Raw genomic sequence first — 23975 nt, forward strand, 5'->3', positions numbered from 1 at the left:
TAGAAAAGAGAAAAAAAAACAAAAGAGAGAAAAATCAATGAAGCCAAAGTTGTTTGGGAAGATCAACAGACATGACTTGTCTTTATCTAGAATGTCTGCACTAATTTTGATCCAACCATGAGACAGAAACTACATAGTAATTTGAACAAGAAGAGTTTAATATAAAGAGTTATTATCTATAACAGGGGATTGAACTGGAGAGATGAGGATTGACTAATAAGGAGGCCAGAGAACTCTAAAGAATACCTGAATAACAGATTTAAAGGGCATCCACAAATCCCCAATTCTCCCCGGGAGCTGAGATAGAGCCCAAAATAACATATGGATCTGGTAGAAAACCTCCTTCTGGGCTGAAATCCAGATCTTGCTAGAGGGAATGAAGTCAAGAGAAGTTTGCTGTGGCTGCACATCAGAACTCAGAGGAGCCCCTAGCTGATGTGGCTCAGAGATTGAGCACCAGCCTGCGAACCAAAGAGTTGCTGGTTCAATTCCCAGCGCAGGGCACATGCCTGGATTGCAGGCCAGGTCCCCAGCAGGGGGTGCACGAGATGCAACCACACGTTGATGTTTCTCTCCCTCTCTTTTTCCTTCCCTTCCCCTCTCTAAAAATAAATAAAATAAATAAAATACTTAAAAAAAAAAAAGAACTCAGAGGAACTGGAACTGTCAAGTTCCCTCTGGAATGTTGGCAGTAAACCACTCACAAACAGGTGCCAAACCAGTGGCATTTCACTGTGAACCCCGTGTGCTACCAGCCACTGGAATTGGGTATTGCAGAAGCCACAGAAACCACATGCTGCTAGAATTGTGTTCTGCAGGAAATCATGTGTGCTGCTGGAGGCAGGCCCTAAGGTGCAGGAGCCTGGTCTGCTGAGTCCACACCTGCTGCAGGAACCTGTCTAAGTGAGCACACTCGGACCAGGAAGAGACATCTTTCTCTTCTCCAGTGATCTTTCAATGCCCTCTGCTGACAAAACTTAACATAGTGCCAGCTGGCAAAGAAGACATATTTACAGGGTCCACCTCCATTATTGCAGAGCAGACAGTGAAGTTTTTATTTTGAGCTGAGAAGCAACAAATTGATAACTGGTGTGTTGATAAAGAAAAAAAAGAAAAGACAGTAGTTAGCAAAATCAGGAATGAATGTACAGTTGTTAAAGACCCTACACCTAAAAGGACTGTAAATTTATATGATGAACAACTTTTTGCAATTTAGATGGAAAAGAAAAATTCCTAGAAAGTTGCAAATTATCCAAATTGAATCAAGAAGAAATAGAAGATCAACATTGACCTATAAAAAAATAAAGACTATGGCCTGATTGGTGTGGCTCAGTTGATTGGGCATTGTTGCTAGTTCATTTCCTACAACCTTTTGATTTATAGGATGACATTCCAACCGACTGAGCCACACTGGCCAATTCCCACTAGGAATAGAAGAAAATTGCTCTAGGCTAGTAAAGAACAAAAAAGGCTGTAGCTAACATCCCACTTGGGTGGTAAAAGACTGAATGCTTTTTTCTTAAGACAGAACAAAGAAAGGATGTCTGCTTTCACCACTCCTGTTGAACATTGTAGTGAAGGTTTTAGTCATTGCAATAAATCATACAGATTGGAAATAAAGTAGTGCTGTCTTTATTTGCAATTGATATCATCTTGTATTTAGAAAATCATAAGAAATCTACAAAAAATGAAAGAAACAAACAAGCCCTAGAATCAAAGGCAAGTAAACAAGTTGTAGGGTGTAAATCAATATTTCAAAATCAATTACATTTATATATACTATCAGTGAATAATCTAAAAATGAAATCAAAAAACAATTTTATTCACAATATTATCCAAAAGAATAAAATATTTAGTGGGAATAAATTTAACAAAAGACCTGTATATGAAAAACTACAAGAGAGAAATTAGGAAAGATTCAAACAAATGGAGAAATGTACCATATGTATGAACTGGACCACTCATAATTTATATAGAAATGCAAAAAACCTGGAATAGCCAAAAAAATTGTGTAAAAAAAAGAACAAAGTTGAAGTTTTTATATTAAACTGATTTTATTTTTAAAAACATTTTATTGATTGATTTTTAGAGAGAGGGGAAGGGAGGGAGAAAAAGAGGAAGAGAAACACCAAAGTATGAGAGAAATATCTGGCCTGCAACCCAGTCATGTGGCCTGACTGGGAATTGAACCAGCAATCTTTTGCTTTGTGGGACAATGTCCAATCCCCTGAGCCACACTGATGTGGGCTGTACTAATTGACTTAAAACTTAATATAAAGCTACAGTAATTCAGACAGTGTGGTATTAACATAAATTGAAACTTATAGATCAGTGAAAAAGAATTGTAAAACTAGAAATAAATCTTTATATTTATGGTCAAATTGTTTTCCATCAAGATTCCAAGGCAATTCAATGGGGAAATCTTGAATGGGGAAGTTCCAGTAAATGGTACTGAAATCAAATATCTACATACAGAAAGAAAACAAAAACTTAGACCCTTACCTCACATTATACAGAAAATAAACAAAAATAAACCATAAATCTAAATATTAAAACCAAAAGTTTAACATTAGTAAAAGCAAACACAGGATAAAATATTTGACCTTAGATTAGACAAAGTGTTCTTAGATATGATAGCAGAAGCATGATCCATAAAATAAAAATTGACAAATTGGACTTTAGCAAAGTAAAAAGTGTATGCCTGCTCTTCAATGGACACCATTAATAAAATGAAAAGATAAGTTACTGACTAAGAATAAATATTTGCAAATCACATTTCTGATAAAGAACTTATATCTATAATCTATAAAGTCCTCTTATGACTCAATAATAAGACAACTTAAGTTTAAATGGTCAACAGATTTGAGTATACTCTCACTAAAGAAGATAAATGAATAGCTAATAAGCATACAAAAAGATGCTCAACATCATTAGTCATTAGGAAAAATATAAAATAATACCACAACAAGACACCAGTACATACCACTTCAAGAAGCTAGAATTGATATGTTCCCAAAGCTGATGGTACAAGTGTTAGTGAAGATGTGGAAAAATTAGAATCACACATTACTGTTGGGAATGTAAAGTAGTACAGCCACTTTGAAAACAATATTTGGCTGTTTCTTAAAATGTTCAACAGAATTTTTTGGAGAGGATGGTCTTTTAATAATCTTTACCAACTTGAGCTATTAGGGAGAATAAAGAAGACCACACTCCACAGTGGGCTATATCACTAAACATATAGTTCACTATTATTTTGTGGCCTATATTACATAGAAAACAGAAAAAGAAAAAAATATAAACATAGTTTACAACCCAGCAAGTCTACTCTTAGGTATCTGTGCAAGAGAAATGAAAACATTTCTGCACTCAAAGCCTTGTACACAAATACTCATAATAGCATTATTCATTATTCAAAATAAGGAAAGTTTTAATAAGAAACCAAGTGCACGAATCATAGAGAAGAACATTGAGCCCTGGCTGATGTGGCTCAGTGGACTGAACACTGGCCTGTGAACTGAAAGTTCTCAGGTTCATTTCCCAGTCAGGGCACATACCTGGGTTGCGGGTCAGGTTCCCCAGTTGGGGGCATGCGAGAGGCAATCAACTGATGTATCTCTTGCACATTGATGTTTCTCTCCCTCTCTTTCTCCCTCCCTTCCTTTCTCTCTAATAAAAAAGTAAATAAGTAAAATATTTTTTAAAAAGAAAAGAAAGAAAAACATTGACAAAGTTGACTACCTTAAAAGTAAGAACTTTTGTTCAGTGAGAGATTAAATAGGCAAGTTACAGAGTGGAAATGACACTTGTAACACATGTAATCAAAAAAAGGGCTCAAATTCAGAAAATATCTAGAACTCCTACAAATCAGTAAGAAAAAAAGACAAACCTAATAAGAAAATGAGCAAAAGATTTAAAATGCACTCTACAAAAAGGAAATGGCCAATAAAATGTGTCAAAAGTCACATTGTAAAGAGACTGTGTGGGATAGGAGATACTGTTTGAAGCTGTCTTTGGAAAATGCAAACTTCCATACCCTGATTGCTCTCCTTTTCCTGGTCTTGGTCGCTTCCTTCAGCTTCTACAAAAGGATGAACAACCTCCCTCCTTCCCTCCCCCACTTCCTTCCTTCCTTCTCCTCACTCTTCCTTCTTTCCCTTTCCTTTTTTCAAGTGAACTCTGAGTGTTCGGCAAGCTTCAGAATAAGTGTATCTTTGAAAAAGAGGATTTGATTCTTAATAAACACAGCCAAAATCTAAGTACTCAGAACTAGTGACCAGGCAGTAGATTGAGGTTGTAGGTACAGGGTCTTTTCTTGGGGTAGACAGGGTCCTCTGAAACAGTCCTGTAAGTCCAGCTTCTTTTTTAGCAGATAAAGAATCCTGTGAACAGGCTTCTGAAGCCAGTGAAGCACAAACTACAGACAGTGACGACATAGTGACACCAGCATCTCAGAAATGTCCTAAGGCAGTAAGTACACTGGGATGATTACTAAGTGTGTGACAAGACTGTAAATAATGACAGTGTGATCAATGACCATGTATGTGAAGTTCAAATATAAATTTAATGAACCTTATGGGAAATTCAAGTTAATTTAGTGAAATATACATTGAGAGTGAATAGAACTCTGTTGATGCAGTTAGATGAAAAGATCATTTTCTTGATGTGGTGTAAATGAAGACTTTGCTTCAGGACTTCTCTGTCCTCCTTGGATTCCTTACCTGCCTTCTTCATTGTGTAAGGAGAACAGGTTTACTTAAGGAGGTAGAGGCTGGAATAGAGAAAAGGATTCTTCCTGGGAGGGCTCGGAGGGAGCATTCAATTTCTGAAGTTTTTGACCCAGCCTTTAAAACCTGTCATTACAAATATTTATTAAGCATTTCACCCTCAAATCTCTTTTGGAACTAATAGAGGATACCCAAACACAAATATATATGAATAAATATCCACAGGTATATTCAACAATCATTGTATTAGATCTTGCGGGGTTACAAATGATATAGAAAACAATCACTCTCTCAAGCCACTAGAATGTTCCCTGCATGTTTGTAGGTGCTCAGTAAATATTTGCTGAATGAGTGACTGAATGAAAGGTTAAAATATAATTGGAAATTATGAACTTTATTAAAAATAATAAAGAAATGCATAAGTGACCTGGAATCAAGTGGGTATGTTATGTGATGTAAACTCTAAGGTTTTTAGTAGTTTAGAAAAGGGAAATTATTGTTGCTTTTGTAGAGGTCAGAAAACTTTTCTTTGAAAGTCAAAATCTGTACTGAGGATTTGCAGGGAAATGAAGGATATTGGAGTGGGAGAAACAACTCAAAATCAGTAGACTTGAACAGTTAATATGGCAAATAGTTAATTTTATTGTTTTTTGAACTTTTATCTGTCATATCTTTTTTAGATGGTATGTAATTAATGTCTTGAGAAATGTTTACAAGACAGATCAGAGCCATTGAATGTAAGAACTAGACACTAACACCTTATAGATCATAAAGGTGAAAAAGATTAAATGATGTTTCCGGGATCACAGAGCTAGCTAGTGAAGGAACCGGAACTCCAGTCAAGGTTTCTAAACCATGCCACTTCAGATCAACCCAAAAAGCAGCCAGGTGGTCAGAAATTTTTGAACTATAAGGTAGACAGATTACATTAAAATATTACTCTAAATAAAAAGCAGCTAATATCTCCTTTTAGAAAACCTATGTGTATCCAAATATGTTACTTGAGAAACTAAACATGAAAACTAAGCCTACGTAGCAAAAAATTAGTGTTATTATCAAATTAAATGTACAACACAGGCATGTATATACACAATCATGATTATATTTCAAAACAGCTAGGCATAAAAGGTTGAAGGAATTGACGGCCCAGATACATGACTTGAGCTCTGTTAGTCTTCTGCCTGGAGTCATCCTGGATAATAGAGGAGGCAAAATTGGGTAGTGTTTAAGATCATGGAGATTTGGTTCAGGCAGAAGTAGTTTAGATCGGGCTCTGTTACTTACTATCTGTTAGGCTTGGTTTCTTCATCTGTAAAGCACTGATGTTAAGTATACCTCCTTTACAGTGATGAGGCAAGATTTAAATAAGGTAACGTGTGGTGAGGGTTCAGCACAATGCTGGAGACAAATTAAGCACTAAATGATAGTGATGATGATGTTGATGATGGCAATAGCCTATCCTCTCTGAAATATTCCAGTTCTCAAGGCCAAGATTTTATAATCTGGTGGTGATCTCTACAAAGAAGGACCAGGCCCTAAAGGGAGGGGATTGAAATTGGGGGCTTCATTTCTCTTTCGCCTGCCAGGTCAGTTGAATAGGTTGGACAGTACAACTTAAAAAAGACCCTTCCAAAATGCTTTTCTTTTATACTGATAGTAAAAGTTAAACAGTAACAATACATATCAATCTTTATCAGCCTTTCTTGAGTCCTGATTTAGGACAGTTTCTGTGTTCATAGGATGTGTGTAGGACCATACCCCAGGAGGCCCTGTTAATCAGCACAGGGTTCCTAAGGGCCCTCTGTATGTATCTTCTCTCTAAGAATTGCCAGGAAATTATCTGAATCCAAACATGGTTTCCTCCAGATGAAGTCCCATTCCTGGTCCCAGGAATCAACCTCCCATTCCAAGTGGACCATAGAAAATCTTTTCCCTCCCCTTCTAAACAAGCTTCTAATGACATGGGAGCAATCATTTGCATTTGCTCTATGGCCTCAGGTTACTGTCTTTCAGCTGTAGTATGTATCAAGAACCTCAAAATTTATTCTTTTTTTTTATACTCTTAATTTCACATATGGAGGATGTGTTCACCCCTTATATATGCTAGCTAGTTAATTTTAGCAACTCCAACCTCCAGCCAAATTAGCTAGCATACCTGAGCTAATAACCTGAAGGGAACTGTCTGTCTGGCATTAATGATGAATAACTGACTGGTGTTAGAGTTTCTGCCATCCAGTTCAAGTGAGTTAGTATATACAGTGGTTAATGTGCTTTAATACTAATTGTATATATAAATATTTGCTATATATGTATATAATTGCATATATATAAAATATATTTGCTATTTGGTTCCAATAAAATTACATAATGGAACTAGCTCATGTAAAGGATTCTGGATCATACTGAAACATCAAACCATATCTTAGCCAACTTGGGCTGCTATAATGAAATACCAGAGTCTAAGTGGCTTATATAAAAAAAAAACAAACAACCCAGCAATTTATTTCTCACAGTTCTCAAGGCTTGAAGTCCAAAATCTGGGTACCAGCATGGTCAGATTCTGGTGAGGACTCTTTTCCACGTTGCAGACTGTCAACTTCTCACTCTGTCTTCACATGGCAGAATGAGAATGAGCCAGCTCTGACCTCTTCTTGTAAGGGCACTAATCCCACTCATGGGGGCTCCTCCCTCATGACCTAATTACCTCCGAAAGTCTCCACCTGCAAATACATTCTATAAAGTGCTTTCCAACAGAATTATAATGTGAGCTATAAATGTAATTAAAAGTTTCCTAGTGGCCACATTAAAAGTGTAAAAAGAAGCAAAATTTTTAAATATATAAATTTAAAAATATATTGCATTTAACCTAAATATCCAAGGTATTGCCATTTCAACATAAAATCAATAGAAAAAAATATTGATGTACCTTACATTCATTTTTTTTTATGCAAAGTCTTCAAGGTCCTGTGTGAATTTTACACTGATGGCCAATCCCAGTTCAGATTAGACACGTATCAACCTGTGGAGAATGGCTATAGTGTTATATCCCATAACTCTGGTGCAATATTTTTCAACTGTGATGTGGCATCCATTAGCGGGGAATGTAGTCAAAATATGGGGGTCCCAGCCAGCACTAAAAAAAAAAAAACCCAGATATATAGGTTAGAATACAGAATAACAGTATGCATCACACACAATAAGGTTAAGAATTGTTTCAGGAGACTTTTATTTCAGTGATCTTTATACACACATGGATACACATATAATGAGACTTGAAGTCTGGTGGTTGCTGTTTACTAACTATAGGGAAAATGTTCATCTGTATTAATTATGTAAGGGTGTTTTTTGTTTGTTTGTTTGTTTGTTTGTTTGTTTGTTTTTGATAAGATGGAGACCACAGAACCATTCATTAGTAAAATAGCTGTTCCTCAGACACACCTTGAGAAGTTCTGCTTAACTTTTACTGAGACTACAGCATAGGGTTTACAATTTACAAATAATTGCAACACTTGTCAAATGGGAGAAATTTGACTGTGAATCCCTCAAGAAAAAGAAAAGCTCATCTTCTTTTGCAATACAGCCTGGCCCCAATATAAATTGGGCAACGGAGAGAGAAACTAGGAAGGAGATTTGGAGCTGTTAATGAATGTTTTATATTTTATGAGAAGTGTGTCTCCTGAAATTGTTACAAGCCCTACTTGTACTCTGGAAATACAACCCATTGCCCACTTTAGACACCCTGGCAACTTCCTTTCATGCCCAGGCCTCATACCCAGTCTCTCTAACAGAGAGCAAGGATCACTTGGCTCTGAAGGAAATCTCTGACCGTCTTCTGCAGGAAGCAGCTACAGAAGAGACCCTATACCCCACTCCCTTAAAGAATTCAGAGCCAAGAATCCTTGCTGCAACACTGTGGGAGGAGGGGATTTACAATGGCCTCAGCTTATTTCCTGAAACTAGAGAGACCTCAGCCTTCCTCCTGGTATATCTAATGTGAAGATAGACACAGGGATAATTAAAAGAAGATGGTGGTAGCTGTGATGCTGAAGTGGATCTGAAAGTACTGGAGTTGCTGTGAAGGGCAGCGTGGTCTGATAGCCTCCTCTGTGGCCTGCACTTAGGTGGGTGCAGGAAGCCCTGGGCAGCTCTTTGCTACAGTGGCTAAAACAGCTATTAAATCAACCAGCACAGAAATAAACGATTAGATCAATGAAATAAAATGAGCCAGCATGTCTCTTAGGAGCTAATCTCGGGAGAATGCTGGATTGGTCTTCATCCAGAAAGCTGAAGGAAAGCTATCTGCTTAGAAAGTCTTGTCTTGTCTTTTTTCTTTTCTTTTCTTTTCTTTTCTTTTCTTTTCTTTTCTTTTCTTTTCTTTTCTTTTCTTTTCTTTTCTTTCCTTTCCTTTCCTTTCTTTTCCTTCCCTTCCCCTCCCCTCCCTTCCCTTTCCTTCCTTCCTTCCTTCCTTCCTTCCTTCCTTCCTTCCTTCCTTCCTTCCTTCCTTTCCTTTCCTTTCCTTTCCTTTCTTTAAATCATGTTTATCCTATTAGAATTGTCTCAATTTTTCCCTCTTTACCCTCCTCCACGTATCCCATCCCACACCCCTGCTCCCACAGTTAATTCCCACTCTGTTGTTGTCCATGTCCTTTGGTCATTCATACATGTTCTTTGTTTAGTCCCTTCTCCTTCTTTCCACCATTGTTCTCCTTCCCCATCCCCTCTGGTCACTTTCAGTCTGTTCCATGTTTCCTTGCCTGTGGTTTATTTTGTTCATCAGTTTATTTTGTTGAATAGACTCCACTTACAGGTGAGATCATATGGTATTTGTCTTTCAACAACTGGCTTGTTTCACTTAGCATAATATTCTCCAGTTCCATCCATGATGTAGCAAAAGGTAGGAGTTCCTTCCTTTCTTTTATTTTTTTAAATGTGGATTGATTTTATTTATTTTTTTAAACATCAAGATCCATTATAAAATATTTAAAAATTTAAATCCATTATGAAGTTTCAGAAATTAAAACAACATGACACCAGCACAATAATAATCAAGTAGATCAATGAAATAAAATGAGCATTCTAGAAACAAATGTTTATATCTAACAATGTAATATATGATTAAATTGATATTTCAAATCAATGGGGAAAATAAGGCTTATTCAACAAATAAGGTGCATGGACCACTATTACTTGAAATGAAACAAATATAGAGCCCTATTTCACACATTATACAAGAAATATTCATGTAAGGTAAAAACCAATATGTAAAATCTAAGGAGTTTTAGGAGAAAATTCAAAATAATATTTTTCTTACCCTGAAGTTACATATTCAAACCCAGAAACTATAAAGTAAAATATTGACAATATGACTATATTAAACATTTAAGACTATATAGTTATACATATATAAAAAAAGTTAAAGGACAAGTGATAGAATAGGAAAGTATTTGCAACACATCTAAAAAGGGTTAATAGTTTTGTTTTTATTTTTTTAGGGAAAAAATTATACAAACAATAAAAAAATGGATAAAGAATACCAAAAAGTCATTTAAAGCTTTTTAAAAATAATAGAAATAGGCAAGAAATATAAAAAACAGGTTTAGTTTCAATAAATAATAAAGTAACAATTAAAATAACACATCATTGTCACAATCAGATTAATAAGTATTTAAAATATTGATAATATCAAGTATTGGTGACAGTGAAAGGAACTGGGTATTCATAGACTCTTTATCTTCATCTTCTTAAAGCAGTCCCTTTAGCATATTTTGCAATGCTGGTTTGGTGGAGATGTATTATTTTAGCATTCTTTTGTCAGGGAAACCCCTTGTTTTGCCTTGCATTTTAATTGAGAGCCTTGCTGGGTAGAGCAGTCTTGGTTGTAGGCCTTAGCTTTTCATGGCTTGGAATATTTCTTGCCATTCCCTTCTGGCTTGCAGTGTTTCTGTTGAGAAGTCAGCTGCTAACTGTACTGGGTCTCCCTTATATGTTACTACCTCTTTCTCCGTTGCTGCCTTTAGGATTCTCTGTTTGTCTTTGATATTTGCCATTTTAATGATGATGTGTCTTGGAGTGGGACTCATTGGTTTCCTCTTGTATGGGAATCTCTGTGTTTCCTGAACTTGGGTAACTTTTTCTCTCCTTAAATTAGGGAAGTTTTCCATCATTATTTTTTCAAACAGGTTTTCTATCCCTTGCTCCTCTTCTCCTTCTGCTATCCCTAGTATACGGATATTATTACTATTATTATGTTTCAGGTTGTCCTGCATTTCCCTGAACACCTTTTCATTTTCTTTGAGTCTTTTTTCATTTTCTTGCTTTTTCTGGGAGATTTTTTCTACCTTGTCCTCCAGCTCACTGATTTGATCCTCTGCTTAATTTAGCCTGCTTTAGATGCTTTCTACTGTGTTCTTCAATTCAGGAATTGTATTCTTCATTTTCTCTTGTCTCTTATTGATAGTTTCTATGTCCTTTTTCATGCAGATATAGTTTGCAGTAAGTTCCTCACAGTTTCCCTGTAGTTTTTTGTAATTCTCTCTGAGCTCACTGAGCTCACTGAGTTTCCTTAGAACCATTGTTTTGAACTCAATATCTCATAGTTGACTTGCTTCTATGCCATTTAGTTCTTTCCAGGGATCCCTCCTTTCCCTTCGACTGGGGGGTGTTTCTTTGTCTTCCCATTATTTGTGAATTTCTTCTCTTCTGCTCCTGCTTCTTAAATTGATCTGTCTTGATTTACTGACTTTGTGGTGTGAACTTCTATGGTAGGAGACTGCTGCTTTTTCTTTCTGGATATACCTCTGATGATGTCAGATGTTGACGTTGTCTGACGTTAAGCAGTCTGTTCGAGACTTCCAGGAATCTACTGTCTGTGGCTGTCTCCTTCAGCTGCTAATCTAGTCACTCTGCACTCAGCAGGCCGGCTTAGACACCACAGTGTGTGGCAGAGTCCCTCCTGGGGGCGGGGTCATTGGGTCTTCTCACGCTGCTGCCTCTCAGGGGAGTGGTCTGCCTGAGCCAGATGGCTGCTGCCATATGGGGGAGAAGTCATCACCGGGATCCTGCCAGCTACTCTCTCCGTTCTCTCCCCAAAGCTTCTGTCTCCAGTCTCTCTTCAAGTGTCTCTAGACCACTCCACATCCCTTTAGCCAGGGATCTACTATCTGTGGCTGCCACTCTCTACTCAGCAGGCTAGCTTAGAGCCACCACACGGCAGGGCAGAGGCCCTCCTGGGGGTGGGGCTATTGGGTCCTCTCGCACTCTTGGCGCTCAGGGGAGTGGTCTGCCTGAGCAAGATGGCTGCTGCCATATGGGGGACGAGTCAGCACTGGGATCCTGCTGGCTACTCGCTCAGTTCTCTCCCCAAAGCCTCCTTCCCCAGCCTCTCCTCAGGCATCTCTAGTCCACTCTGCCGCTGCCTTTGCCAAAGCCCAGGGTAAGGGGCTGCAAATAAAAATTTATGCGTTGGCCCTTTAAATGACTCTTTGCATCCCCAGCTGACTGTCTCTGGCAGAGAGCAACTCTGCCACTTTTTGCAGCTGGCTGTTATCTGTGTACTTTTTGGATTCTGGTGCTCTAGGCTGGAGAGCCCCACTAATGGTTTAGACCCCTCTCTTCTCTGGGGGATCCAACTGGCTGGTTCAATATCCATCTGGTCCTGCCACACGTGAGCACCCTGCCTGCCTTCTCGAGTCTCTACCACACTCCTTACCAGTGAGGTTGTACTAAAGCTGACTCTTCTGTCTGTCCAAGGTTATAAGGCTCCTCTTTTGCTATTGTTCAGTTGTTTGTTCCAGGTTATTTCTCCACAATTTAGTTGTAATTCCAGGTTGGTCCTGGGAGGAAGTCAGTGTGACTTTCAGTCACTCCTCCGCCACCTTGATTCTCAGAAAGTCTTTCTATATGAGGAGATGGCTCAGAAAGGCTGGCTGAGAATATGAGTCACTGGACTTGGAGGTAGAATGACACACTAGACGACAGTTCAGTCAAGTTCTCTTGGTGCCAGTTTTACATGTAAATTGATTCTCAAAGAGTAATATAGTAGATGGAGCATGCCTGTGATTGATGGAGAGTAATGTGCTAATTAAGTTGAGTATATATCCTGGGAGTATCACTAACCTATAGGAAATAAATGTCCTCCTCTTATCAGAGTTCAGAGAAGATGTGCATTGAAATTGTCAGCCTGGCCTTCTACTCAGAAGCTGAAGTGATGTCTGATGAGAATGTAAGACAGGTGTATGTGGAGTACAAGTTCTACGATCTACCTTTGTCAGAGACAGAGACTCCAGTATCTCTGAGGAAACCGAGGGAAGGAGAAGAGATCTACTTCCACTTTTGCAAGGGTGAGGCATCCCCTGTGGTCCGCGGGAAGAGGGGGCTGACAGATGTTAAGAACAAGGGGTTAGAACTACTCTGGACTTCTGATGGGGTAGATCCAACCCTTTTTTGTTCATTAAAATAGTATTTGCATATGTTTAAAATGATCAAATAGACTTAAAAAGATTTTAAATTAAAAGTAAACAGCTCTGGCTGGTGTGGCTCCATGGACTGAGTGCTTGTGAATGAGAAGGTCGCTGATTCGATTCCCAGTCAGAGCACATGCCTGGGTTGTGGGCCAGGTCCCAAGTTGGGGGCATGTAAGAGACAACTGATTGATGTTTCTCTCCCTCTCTTTCTCCCTTCCTTCTCCTCTTTCTAAAAATAAATAAATAAAATCCTCTTAAAAAAGTAAACAATCCTTTGCCCCACCCCTTCTCTAAAAATAACTCCTTTGCCCTTCCCCTCACCCCTCAGTCCACCATACCACTTTTCACTTTTTCTGTTATTTCTTCTGTTATTTAACTCAATATTTCTGAGTAATGTTTCTATTGTAATTTTCTGATTCACCAACTTTAGAGATTATCTGCTGGCTTCCTATCTTGGAACATAAAATTTCTCTCACACCACACCTGTTTCCTTCCTCCTAAATAATTGGATCATAATTTTTTATTTAATTCAATCTTAATTGTATCTATTATTATCAACATATAAATATTAATTCTTGCAGAGCCAAGGAAAACACCATATTTCCTTTTTTGTTTATTTTTTTTACTTGCCTCCATTTTTCATTTGCTTTATTTTTATTATTACTTTTGTAATTCTCTTTACATCCTCTATTAGCCTTTCCAAATGTTCCAATAATCAGACTTGCCAAGTAATTTATCTATTTTTTCCTGAAGACTTCTCATCCTTTCTAGCCTACAGTTCAGCTACTGCCACTGCTGCTATTTAGAAAATTTATTTTATTCTCTCTTATTCTAGATTTCCTGTCTCCTGTCCTTCTGACTTGCTTTCTTATTTTAATGGATCATAATTTCCAGTAAATATTTTGAGACAGTCATGCTTGAAATTTCTTTATTTTACCTGTATATTCAGTTGATAATTAGACTGAGCAGAGACACCTATTCTGAAAACATTTTTATGAAGAATTTCAAAGCAGTTGGTCTGTGGTTTTCTAGAGCTAGGCCAGCAGTGTAATCTTGGTGTGAACACTATCCTTTCCCTCCCCAAAAGATTTTAACATTTCCTCTTTATTGCCAGTGTTCTTAAATTTCAGAGTAATGTGCATTTTTTTTTCTTTAATTGTTCTGGCCACTCTGTACACTCTTTTAAATCTGGAAGCTCGTGGCTTTTCGTTCTGGGAAGTATTGCATTTCTTTGATAATTTTCTCTAACATTTTCTTGTTTTCATAGTAAAATTTGCATCTTCCAAATTGACCCTCTAATTTTATCATTTTCTTCCTATAATTCTACCTCTGTTTTTTCTTTCAATTTTTGAGAGATTTCCTTAATTTTATCATTCAGTCATTGACTGAATATTTTAAGTTTATAAGAGCAGTTTCTTGTTTTTCATATTTTTTTTTTTTAAAAAAGCATATCCTCTCAATACCAGATAGAAGTTTATTTCACACTTGTGTAAAATGAGTTCACAGGTAGGCAGTTCAGAGCTGAGGCTCTGTAATACCATCAGGGGTCCAAACTTCTATCTTGTCATTCTACCACCTAGGTGCCTGTCCTCCATCCTTTTACTCAGTTACTCCATGGTCCTTAATGGCTGCTGGTAAAAGGAAGAATGCCTCCCAGCTGAGCCTATTAGGCAGGTTTCATACAACATAGTGGTTAGAACTTAATCATGTGGCCAAACCTAGCTGAAGAAGAGGCTGGAACACATATGTCAATTTATTGGAGGCTGAAACATTCCCGTATAAAAATGAGGAGGAAAGGGCGGACTGCACCTTAAGTTGAACTGCCACAAAACCCAGATCTCTAGGTGGTTTAAAAAGAATGTCTCCCAGAACTCTTCTGCCTGTGAAGTGGTGGGAGCACATTTATATTGGCATATGGCAGAATAGCTTTCAGTGCAGAATGTATGGCTTCCTTTATATCAAAGGTTGACAAACTGTTCCTTAAAGGGCCAGAGTAAATATTTTTAGGCTTTGTGAGCCAAACTGTCTCTATTCACAACTATTCAACTCTATCATTGTAGTTGTAAAGCAGCCACAGATAATTTGTAAATAAATCAGCACGGCTTGCTCAATGAAACTTTATGAAAACGAGTGTCCAGACCATGGGTCCTAGTTTTTCCAATTTCTATTTTTTATACATTGCTTATGGAAGTCTTAGTGCCCAAATAGCAAAAGTGTATGATTGCTTTTTTCCCCTCTTCCCCTAATACAGTGATAGACCTGGACCCAGTGGAGCAAAAAGGCCGAAGACAATTTCTCTTCTCCATGCTGAACAGACAAGGTCCTGAGCAAGGATGGTAAAAATTTACTTTCCAGTTTGAAACAAAGGGGATATTCACATGGGAATCAGAGTTTGCTTGGTTTTGTGCTGATATTATATTTTAAACAAGTTCTTTTACATTAATTTACTCTTAATGAGTTTCTCATCTACTTGAGTCTTATATTCATGGCTAACTATCTGATAAAGTATATAATCTCATATGTTTAGTTCATTTCTCACACATACCAGCACCTAAGTATTTTTTTTAAGCCAGCAATTTACTTGAATACTGACAGTGCACTATATGGAATGGACAAACTGCTTCAGCATTTTAAGATAATTTGATTCATTTCTCACAAACGCAGAAGCATTGCCAGCTTACCAAATATTATGTCTTTATAATATTACCATCCCTTTCCTGGGAGAATTGGGGTGTGGGAGTTGCTATTATCCCTTTTCATTGTCGAAGTCCTTGGTAATCATAACAGAAACATAACCATAAATGAGTATTGCTTTTATTTAGATTTTAAATATTGTTTCTCTACAGGCAACACTTGGGTATAACTGAAGTCAATTTAGGTCTACTGTGAGTTTTAGTAAAGTCAATTGTCATTATTCCTGTAATCTGAGGAGGCCTCCTTTGAGAGGTTCCAGGTGAAATGTAAGGGACATACTTATACCTAAAAAAAATTATTCATTGTTTAGCTGAAATCTGAAATTGAAATTTAAATAGGCATCTGTTTTGGGTTCCTCCCTCCCTCCCTTCTTTCCAAAATCTGGCAACCCTACTTCCTTTCCATGTGTGTGATTAAGAAATAATATAGGGACAGTGTTTTAATTCATGATTTTTCAATCAGCCCAATAAATTTATTTAATTTTCACTTACTTTGTCTTCAGTTAGTCATAGAAAGAACCGAAACAAGAGGTAGCTTAAAAAAAAACAGTGAAGCTGACTTCAGAATCATGACGAACTTTTAAAATAGATATAAACTTACTGGCAACTTTTGGAAAAGAAAAGTGACTTGGTTGTTTCCCTTTTGCATTATGTTAAATTTAGCTTTTTCTTTTTTCTCTCAGCATTCCTAGAACTCTTTCTTTATTTCCATATGCTAGTAACTTTCTTTTTTCTTTTTCTTTTTGTAACCTCCCAATCAATTTTAGATTTCAGTTGATTTTACCTTTGACTTTCTTTTTGCCAGTATGGTGCAGTGGACAGAACATTTTCTTTGTAATCAGACAGACCTGGTTTTCAATTCTGACTCTTTCCCTAACTAGCTTTATGATCTCTAAGTTATTATTTAACTTGAAGGCTCCTGTGAGTATAAAACTGAAACATAGTTTACCTAAAGCACTTGGTATTGTGCCCAGCATGTAGTAATAATAGTTACCATCCCTTTCCTGGGAGAATTGGGGTGTGGGAGTTGCTATTATCCCTTTTCATTGTCGAAGTTCTCGGTAATCATAACAGAAACATAACCATAAATGAGTATTGCTTAATGGGCTAAGAATGTATCAATTTCAGAATTTGTATTTAGCCGTGATTTTAAGGGCTTTTAAAAAAGTAATAGGATTATGAAATGTCCAGAATAGGCAAATTGAGAGACAGAAAATAGATTAGTAGTCACCGGGAGTGGAGGTGGAGGGGAATGGAGAAGGACTGCCTAATGGTTGTAGGGTTTCTTTTGGGGATGACGAACATGATCTGGAATTAGATAGTGGTGATGGTTGTGCAAGATTGTGATACTAAAAAAACACTGAATGGTACACTTTAAAATGGTTAACATGATGAATTTATAGCATTTGAATTTTTCGAAAAATATTTAGTAGGTGCCAGTCTGTGGAATTCGGTATCATTCTTTGCTGGGCTAAATCAAGGTAATAATAACTGTTGACTGCTCACTGTGCTATGTGCTTTACATCATCTTCCAAGACTTACAACTTTAAGAAATACTCTTTTTATATTTGTTCTGCAATTCTGTGTCCCTTCTGTTCTTTTCACTGTGCTCAGGCTTAGTACCCAGCTTTTACTTACAAATTTAAAAACTTTTCTTCTAAATTCTCCTGTAATATTGGTTTTTGTGCAACATCTCCACTGCCCACATTAAATCTTTCATCAAAATTGTAAACCATCTTACAAGGAATTAAATCTCAACTGTTCTGAGACAACTTGATCAATGACATTATCTTGAGTCTCATAGTCCCTTCTCCTCAAGGCCAGTTGTTACTTTAATTATACCAATTACTTACTATTTTGCTGTTGTAGTTTTGTAAAATGAAGGCAAAGAAAAAGTGATTCGAAGAAGACATTGTCTAACTTATGATTACTTTTAGCCTTATTTTTTTTAGGCCTAAAGGTATCAGCAGTGCTAAGCTAAGTGTAATTTCTGCCCCCCCCCCCCCGCCACCCCACTCACAGTTTAAAGTTTACAGTGGTGAGTGATCCTATGGATGATGAACAGAAAGAATGTCAAGAAGTAGGATACGCGTATCTGGAACTGTGGCAGATCATGGAATCAGGAGGAGACATTCTAGAGCAAGAGCTAGACAGTGAGTAATATATTTTCTTGTGCTTCTCAGTTTCACGTGTTTCTATGGAAATCGTCCTAATGACAAATACTTTTCCTGTTTCATCTTCAGCACATAATTACTGCTACAAAATTTATGAGACGCAAGCTGGATTGAAATCCCTACAGCTCTATTTATTTCTAGATCAAGCCTGAGAATAGTCAGTTGTCTATTTTAGCCCATATACCTCATGATGACTAGAATCTCGTATGAATCCCCAGTGATTCAGATAGGAAAATTTTGAAGACAAGTTCTTTTAATTTCAATCGAATTTAAACACCAGAATTTCTGTCATCTCCCAAGTATATAAAGTTTGTAAAGGCAGCTAATACCCTTTTTCTTTTAATGCCTTATCATGCATCCGGTTTATTAAATAGACATTAACTCTCCTCTTCCCTCACATCTTGCAATATTGGTGACCAAGTCTTATCCACTCTACTGCAGAAGTGTCTTAACTACATCCCCACTGCTGTAATAGTTTCTGAACAGGTTTCTGGGCCCCTGGTTTCTTCCATCCCATTTCCATATACAGTGTTCCTATACCTTTGATCACCACGTTCTTCTTAAATCCATGTTTAAGACTGTTTGCTCTAAGACCAACTTGTTCTTAAAACATTTGCATTTGAACGCCTTTAGGTGGGCCTGCTCTGTCCAGTCCTCACTCCTCCGTTACCTGACACACCTGCTATTTCACATTTACCTTAGCTGCTAGGCTGTAGGAGGCACTCATTTCAGACTACCCAGTAGACCAATGCTTTTCGAACTTTACTCATGTAAAGTGGATGGTGAAATTAAGTTAGTAAGATTTTGAAGGGAAAAACTCAAAATATCAAAATACATTGCACATAGTAAATATTTTGTGAAACTTATGTCCATATTTGAGTCATACAATTTTTACTAATTATACATTTTGAGGAAAACTCTTCAGACCAAGGGTTACAAAGTTCAAACTTTTATTGGTAGACAAGATTCATTAAATTCCTCTAGTTAACTGTGATATTTGGCAAATTAAATTTAACTGCTCTGTGCCTGTTTCAACTATGAGAATGAGAGGCTCCTATCTCGTAACAGGTGTCATGAGGATTAAGGGAGCACTTGAAGGATAAAGGGAAGATTAAGTAAAGTGCTTGGCACATCGCAGGTGCCACCTCTGTTAGGTTTTTCTCCCAACTCTTGCTCCCAATTTCTATTCCTGTCCCTCCTAAAATGTGCCATGTCCTTCCTGGTCTCCATGCCCTTTGTACGTGAGGGAAATACTCTTAAGCCTTTTCTAGTGATCCCTAAAGCCAATGAATGCTTCTCAATTTTCTTTTTAATCATCAAAAGAAAAATTTATAGTGATTTTCTTATTGTTATGACTCCTCTTCCATTCAGGCTTCCAAACGTCTAGCTCTGAAGCTAGATTTTCTCTTACCACTTAAAAACTCAGCTCCTTGAAATGCAGAATGGTCAGTCAGCCTACAATACTGTTTTGGGATCTCTTATATTCAATTAAGATCAAGTTTCCATCCAAACACTTCAGATTCTGTTCATACTAATTTTCCTTACTGCCAAATCCAGTTGGTTTTCTAGTCATCCTACTTGAATTTTCTCATTCTTTAAACTCTTCTCCCTCGATTTTTAGGCCATTTTAGGCCATTCATATCACTCCCTGGAGGATTCTTTTGTTTCCTTCGCAGGTTCTTCTTCCTGCATTTGAATGTTGGACTCCTCTGGTTCAATTCTTGGCTTTATTCTACGTAATACCCTTTTCTAGGTGTTTGCGTCTTCTCATGATTTTAATTATAACCTAGAAATGATCCCAAGTCTGGGTTTCTAGACCAGGTTTTTAAAACAATCTAGACTTACAGCAAATAGTCACTACCTCTATGCTCTTAATACCTCCCCGGCCCCCACTACCTCATACCTTAATGTTCCCTCTTATCCACCATTCATCTTCTCTCTCATCAAAATGGTCATTCTTGATTCCAACCTTCTCCTCACTCCCCAACATTCAATCACAAAATTCTATTGTATTTTACCTGTTTAAATATTCTGAACCTGTCCCCACCTCCCTACCCTCAGTGTCATGCTTCAGACCCCTTCATTTCTCTCCTGAATTACTGCAACAGTGTCTTAACTATCCTTCGTGATCTATTTGTGCCCCTTTGAATACACTACCCAAATAATGGAGTCATTTTTCTAGAACCTAAAACAAATATCATCACTAATATGTTCAGTTAAAACCAAAGTCCTTGGAAGATAAATAAGGCCCTTTATGATCTGGCCCCTGCTTATCTGCATAGCTTCATTTCTGCCACTGCTTGCAATTTTCAACTCACCATGTTCTCATGTCTTGGCATATGTTTAAAATCTTTTACATTTTACATTTTAAAGACTGTTCAGGGATTGTCTCCAGAAAGCCTTTTCCAGTTCCTCCATTCTGGGTTACGTGCTGCTTCGAGTTCCCAAAGCACCTTGGGTTTCCATCACAGCACTTACCATACCGTAGTAACTATGCTTTCCTCTGTCTTCCACTAGACTGAGTCCCCCTAAGAAATGAAGTAGTTATTATTAGTATTGCTAGCATGCAACGTGTGATTTTTCACTGAATAATGGTGCTGCCTGCCTGACACGGTTTTTTACCTTTCCCAACAGTTGTTAGCCCCGCAGACCAGGCTACTCCAATAGGAAGTCTGAAGGTGTCCCTTCAAGCTGCTGCTGCATTCCATGCTATTTACCAGGAGATGACTGCAGATTTGATTTCATGATAGAACAAGTGCTATTCCACTCTATACTCTGAGGGAGCCATAGTAAAAAGTCTTTTATACAGCAACTTGCTATACTGTGAATTTGGTTTACTGTGATCTCTCAATCTAATCATGAAAGCTTGGAATAGGAAAGTTTATTTTTGTGATACTAGCTGAATAAAGGCATTATCTTCTAACACCTTAGCAGGAACTGAAAAAGAACTGTCACAAAAATTGAATTTACAAAAACACCACCACCAAAAAAAAAAAAAAAAAACACCACAGTTTATTTATCTTTTAGTTCTTCCAAAATTGAAAATATCAAGTCCTACTGCTAAGGAGAAAAAAACAAACAAACAAACAAACAAAATCTGAGACCCCTCCCCCCTCCTCTCTTAAAAGTCACAGAACACAGAATGAACTGCAGTGGAACAGGTGGGTGCAGAGAACCAGGAGGGGGAGGATGGCAAGATAAACTCCCCAAATACTTAAAAAGCTGTTCAACAGAAACTGTGATAAATACAGGACAATGCAAGACAAATAAAAATAAGCAGCAGTGAAGAGAGGTCATGCTGTAGATGTGGCCTCCCTTCCTCTTTTCTTTCCTCATCAGGGTATTCTAGGCCCAAGGCATGACTCACTCTTGCCCCTTCCAGATCTAAACGTTCACTCTTTTGAGCCGCCTCCTAGATTTCACTAGAAGCATTATATACCATTCTTACTCAGGTATATCAGAAAATAAACAATGGTAATTTTGTTTCTACCAATGTACCATGTGTGAATTTGAAAGGAGGGTGAGACCAACCCAGGGAGTGTCACTGCTTCTTATGTCTTCCAAGGCAGCAGAAATACCCCAGAATCTGCATGAGACAAGAAAGCAGGAAAACTCAGAGATACCACCTGATCTGCCTCACTAGCTCAAGTTGTATGGTTTATCACAATCGTTGGCAAATTCTAAGAACCTGTTCTTGAGTATTGAAAAGATGGAACTTAAAGAGATGTGAGGAAGGTCATGGCAGTAGGGTAGGATGGAGGATTGAATCTGCTGGTTAAGAACTGTGGTACAAGTAGTTAAAAGTCACCTTGTACCAACATCTTCAAAATACAGCTTTGAGACATCAAAGAATAAGATGTCAGAGCCACTGATGTCCTGGCAGAAGGTGACAGGAAGAGAGAGGAATGGAACGGTATTAACAGCGGAAGCCTCTGCCCTCCTTCAAGAACACCTCCCGCCTTGCCAGCTGGATGGGGCCATTGGCACGTGTCCTGGTGGGCCTGGAATTCCCCGAGTAAATTGGTCCACACAAATGGCCCCCTAAACCCATAAACACAAATGGCGAAACTTCAAAAGAAAAAAAAAGGAAAAATACAGTTTCTGTCATGTAAAATTTTCAGGGATTGGCAGGAGAAGAATGGAACTGAGGGCCAAAGTTCAGAAGTTACTTCCTCTTTTTCTTGGGGGGTGCAGAGCTGTGTCTGGAACCACGGTTAGAGCCACGGCCTGAACTGTGCACAGATGCCTTCCTCTTCCGGCTCATACTTCGACTCTGTTCTTCTTCTTCCTCATAACGACTTTCACGGTCCGCTAAATAGAAGAAGGAGGTATTTCTAGTTGGATATAAGTTAGCTTTAGGTAACCTAATGCTACTGGATAGCATGGAATAGTACAGAGAACATAGTCTGGAGTTAGACCTAAGTTTTAATCTTTACTCAGTCACTCACAAGTTGTGTGATCTTGGGCAAGTACTGAACGTTTCTGAGCCTTGGTTTGTTTATAAAATGGAAAAACTGTTTTAGGATTAAATAAAATAATCTATGCAAAGTACCTATCATAATGCTTAGGATACAGTAGATAATATTTCCTTTCATCTTTAATTTACATTTGGTATTTGATTTCAGAGTAATTAAACTGGCACTATAAAATCATTCCTAACCTAGAAGAGGCCTAGAAAGCTAGACTATTACAGGACTTAGGTTTGGAAACTGAGTGGCCTAATTCTGGAGCCTGATAAGACTTGTGGCTGTCATGGCAATGGGTCCATTGGGGGCTTGCGTAGATCAAAAAAGCATCCAATTAGGCAGTCACGCCCCTTGGAGAATAAAGACACATCCCAGACCTTGTTTCCTCTGATGGGGTAAGGACTACAATCTGTTAGATACTGGTGCCTCAAAAAATAAAACAAACAAACCCGAATAAAAAAATTTACCTTTTCGGGCTTCTTCCTCTAGTTCATCCCAATCCTTTCCGCTTTCTTCTTCACTGCCCAGTGATTCCTTGGAATAGTCTGGAATAAAATTGATTAAGCATTAGTCATTAGACTGAAATGGAATGAAATGACAGAATTCTTCCCTTCTAAAAAAGTAGTTTCCAGAAATGACATTAGATTAGAAGCCACAGAAATTTTTCCCTGTGAAGACTAACCTGATTCTTCAGCTTCTGATGAATAATCTTCATCACTGTCCTCTTCTTCTTCCTCATAGTCATCCTCTGAAGGATTAAAAGTCTCATCTTCGATTTCAGACTCTGAATCCCCTTCCTCAGCATCACTACCCTGGTGAATTAGAAAAAGAATAATATTATTTCCTGTGTATTAGATACCCTAAATATCTAATTCAAAATTAATATTTCTTACAGATTTGCTTCACCCTTCCTTGCCCAGGAACAGTAACTGCAGAAATACTCTTGGTAATAATGCATTAGGCAGAGGTGGGAGGACCATTTTTTAGAAAACAATTTTTGCAAAATCCTCTTAAGGATTTTTTCCCAAATACTAAGACATTCATCGAAAGAATCGTTTTTGTAATTTCAAGGAAATCTTGTCAATGGCTACCGATAACCAATTGATTTATCATTTACCTGTAAAAATTTGAAGAAACAATAATACGAAGATGTGTTCAGAGATTTTCCCACTTGGGCTTGTCCCTTATGCACTACTTATATGGCATTATCCTAAATGCCCAAATAATAATGGGCAACTATATAGCAGAAAAGAAACCCCACACTCACGCACCTCACCCTCAGGCTCCAGGAAAGACCAGCCACCTTGTTCGAAGAAGCCTTCAGGGTCATCAACAATAGTCTTCATGATTTTAGTCCAGTTGAGGGACTGTACTCCCTCTGTATACTTTATGTCACAGGAACTGAGAGAAATAACATTACAAAGTCAAAGTCAATCCTCTACATTTTCTGAGA

The 23975-nt window shown here is 37.7% G+C and overlaps 2 protein-coding genes and 1 non-coding gene across 7 annotated transcripts in view; 2 read left to right on the forward strand and 1 right to left on the reverse strand.

Moving 5' to 3' along the window:
• Positions 1-20803, forward strand: part of RPGRIP1 (RPGR interacting protein 1) — a 41880-nt gene extending 21077 nt beyond the window's left edge. For 3 of the 5 annotated variants that reach the window (XM_054575264.1, XM_054575265.1, XM_054575266.1), the window contains 5 exons: positions 4373-4470; positions 12874-13066; positions 15441-15525; positions 17905-18035; positions 20691-20803. In XM_054575264.1, coding sequence (XP_054431239.1) covers positions 4373-4470; positions 12874-13066; positions 15441-15525; positions 17905-18035; positions 20691-20803 — 620 coding nt within the window. Of the gene's footprint in view, positions 1-4369; positions 4471-12873; positions 13067-15440; positions 15526-17904; positions 18036-20690 lie in introns of all 5 variants that reach the window. The other 2 variants (XM_054575267.1, XM_054575268.1) reach the window with 1 other exon arrangement.
• Positions 3129-3270, forward strand: LOC129071923 (small nucleolar RNA SNORA4). Its single transcript, XR_008529320.1, has one exon. It is a non-coding gene; the product is annotated as a small nucleolar RNA SNORA4 (small nucleolar RNA).
• Positions 20804-21054: 251 nt separating the features above from the next.
• The window catches only part of SUPT16H (SPT16 homolog, facilitates chromatin remodeling subunit), a 41400-nt gene continuing 38479 nt past the window's right edge, over positions 21055-23975 (reverse strand). Inside the window, exons 23-26 of the mRNA XM_054575263.1 lie at positions 23794-23923; positions 23205-23334; positions 22990-23067; positions 21055-22367 (exon numbers count right to left, since the gene is read on the reverse strand). Of these exons, the coding sequence (XP_054431238.1) occupies positions 22222-22367; positions 22990-23067; positions 23205-23334; positions 23794-23923 (484 nt within the window). The 3' untranslated portion in view covers positions 21055-22221. The remainder of the gene's footprint in view (positions 22368-22989; positions 23068-23204; positions 23335-23793; positions 23924-23975) is intronic.

This window comes from Pteronotus mesoamericanus, unplaced genomic scaffold (assembly GCF_021234165.1).
Source record: "Pteronotus mesoamericanus isolate MK-2021 breed Mesoamerican mustached bat unplaced genomic scaffold, CSHL_Meso_final contig_272, whole genome shotgun sequence".
NCBI classification, from domain to species: Eukaryota; Metazoa; Chordata; class Mammalia; order Chiroptera; family Mormoopidae; genus Pteronotus; species Pteronotus mesoamericanus.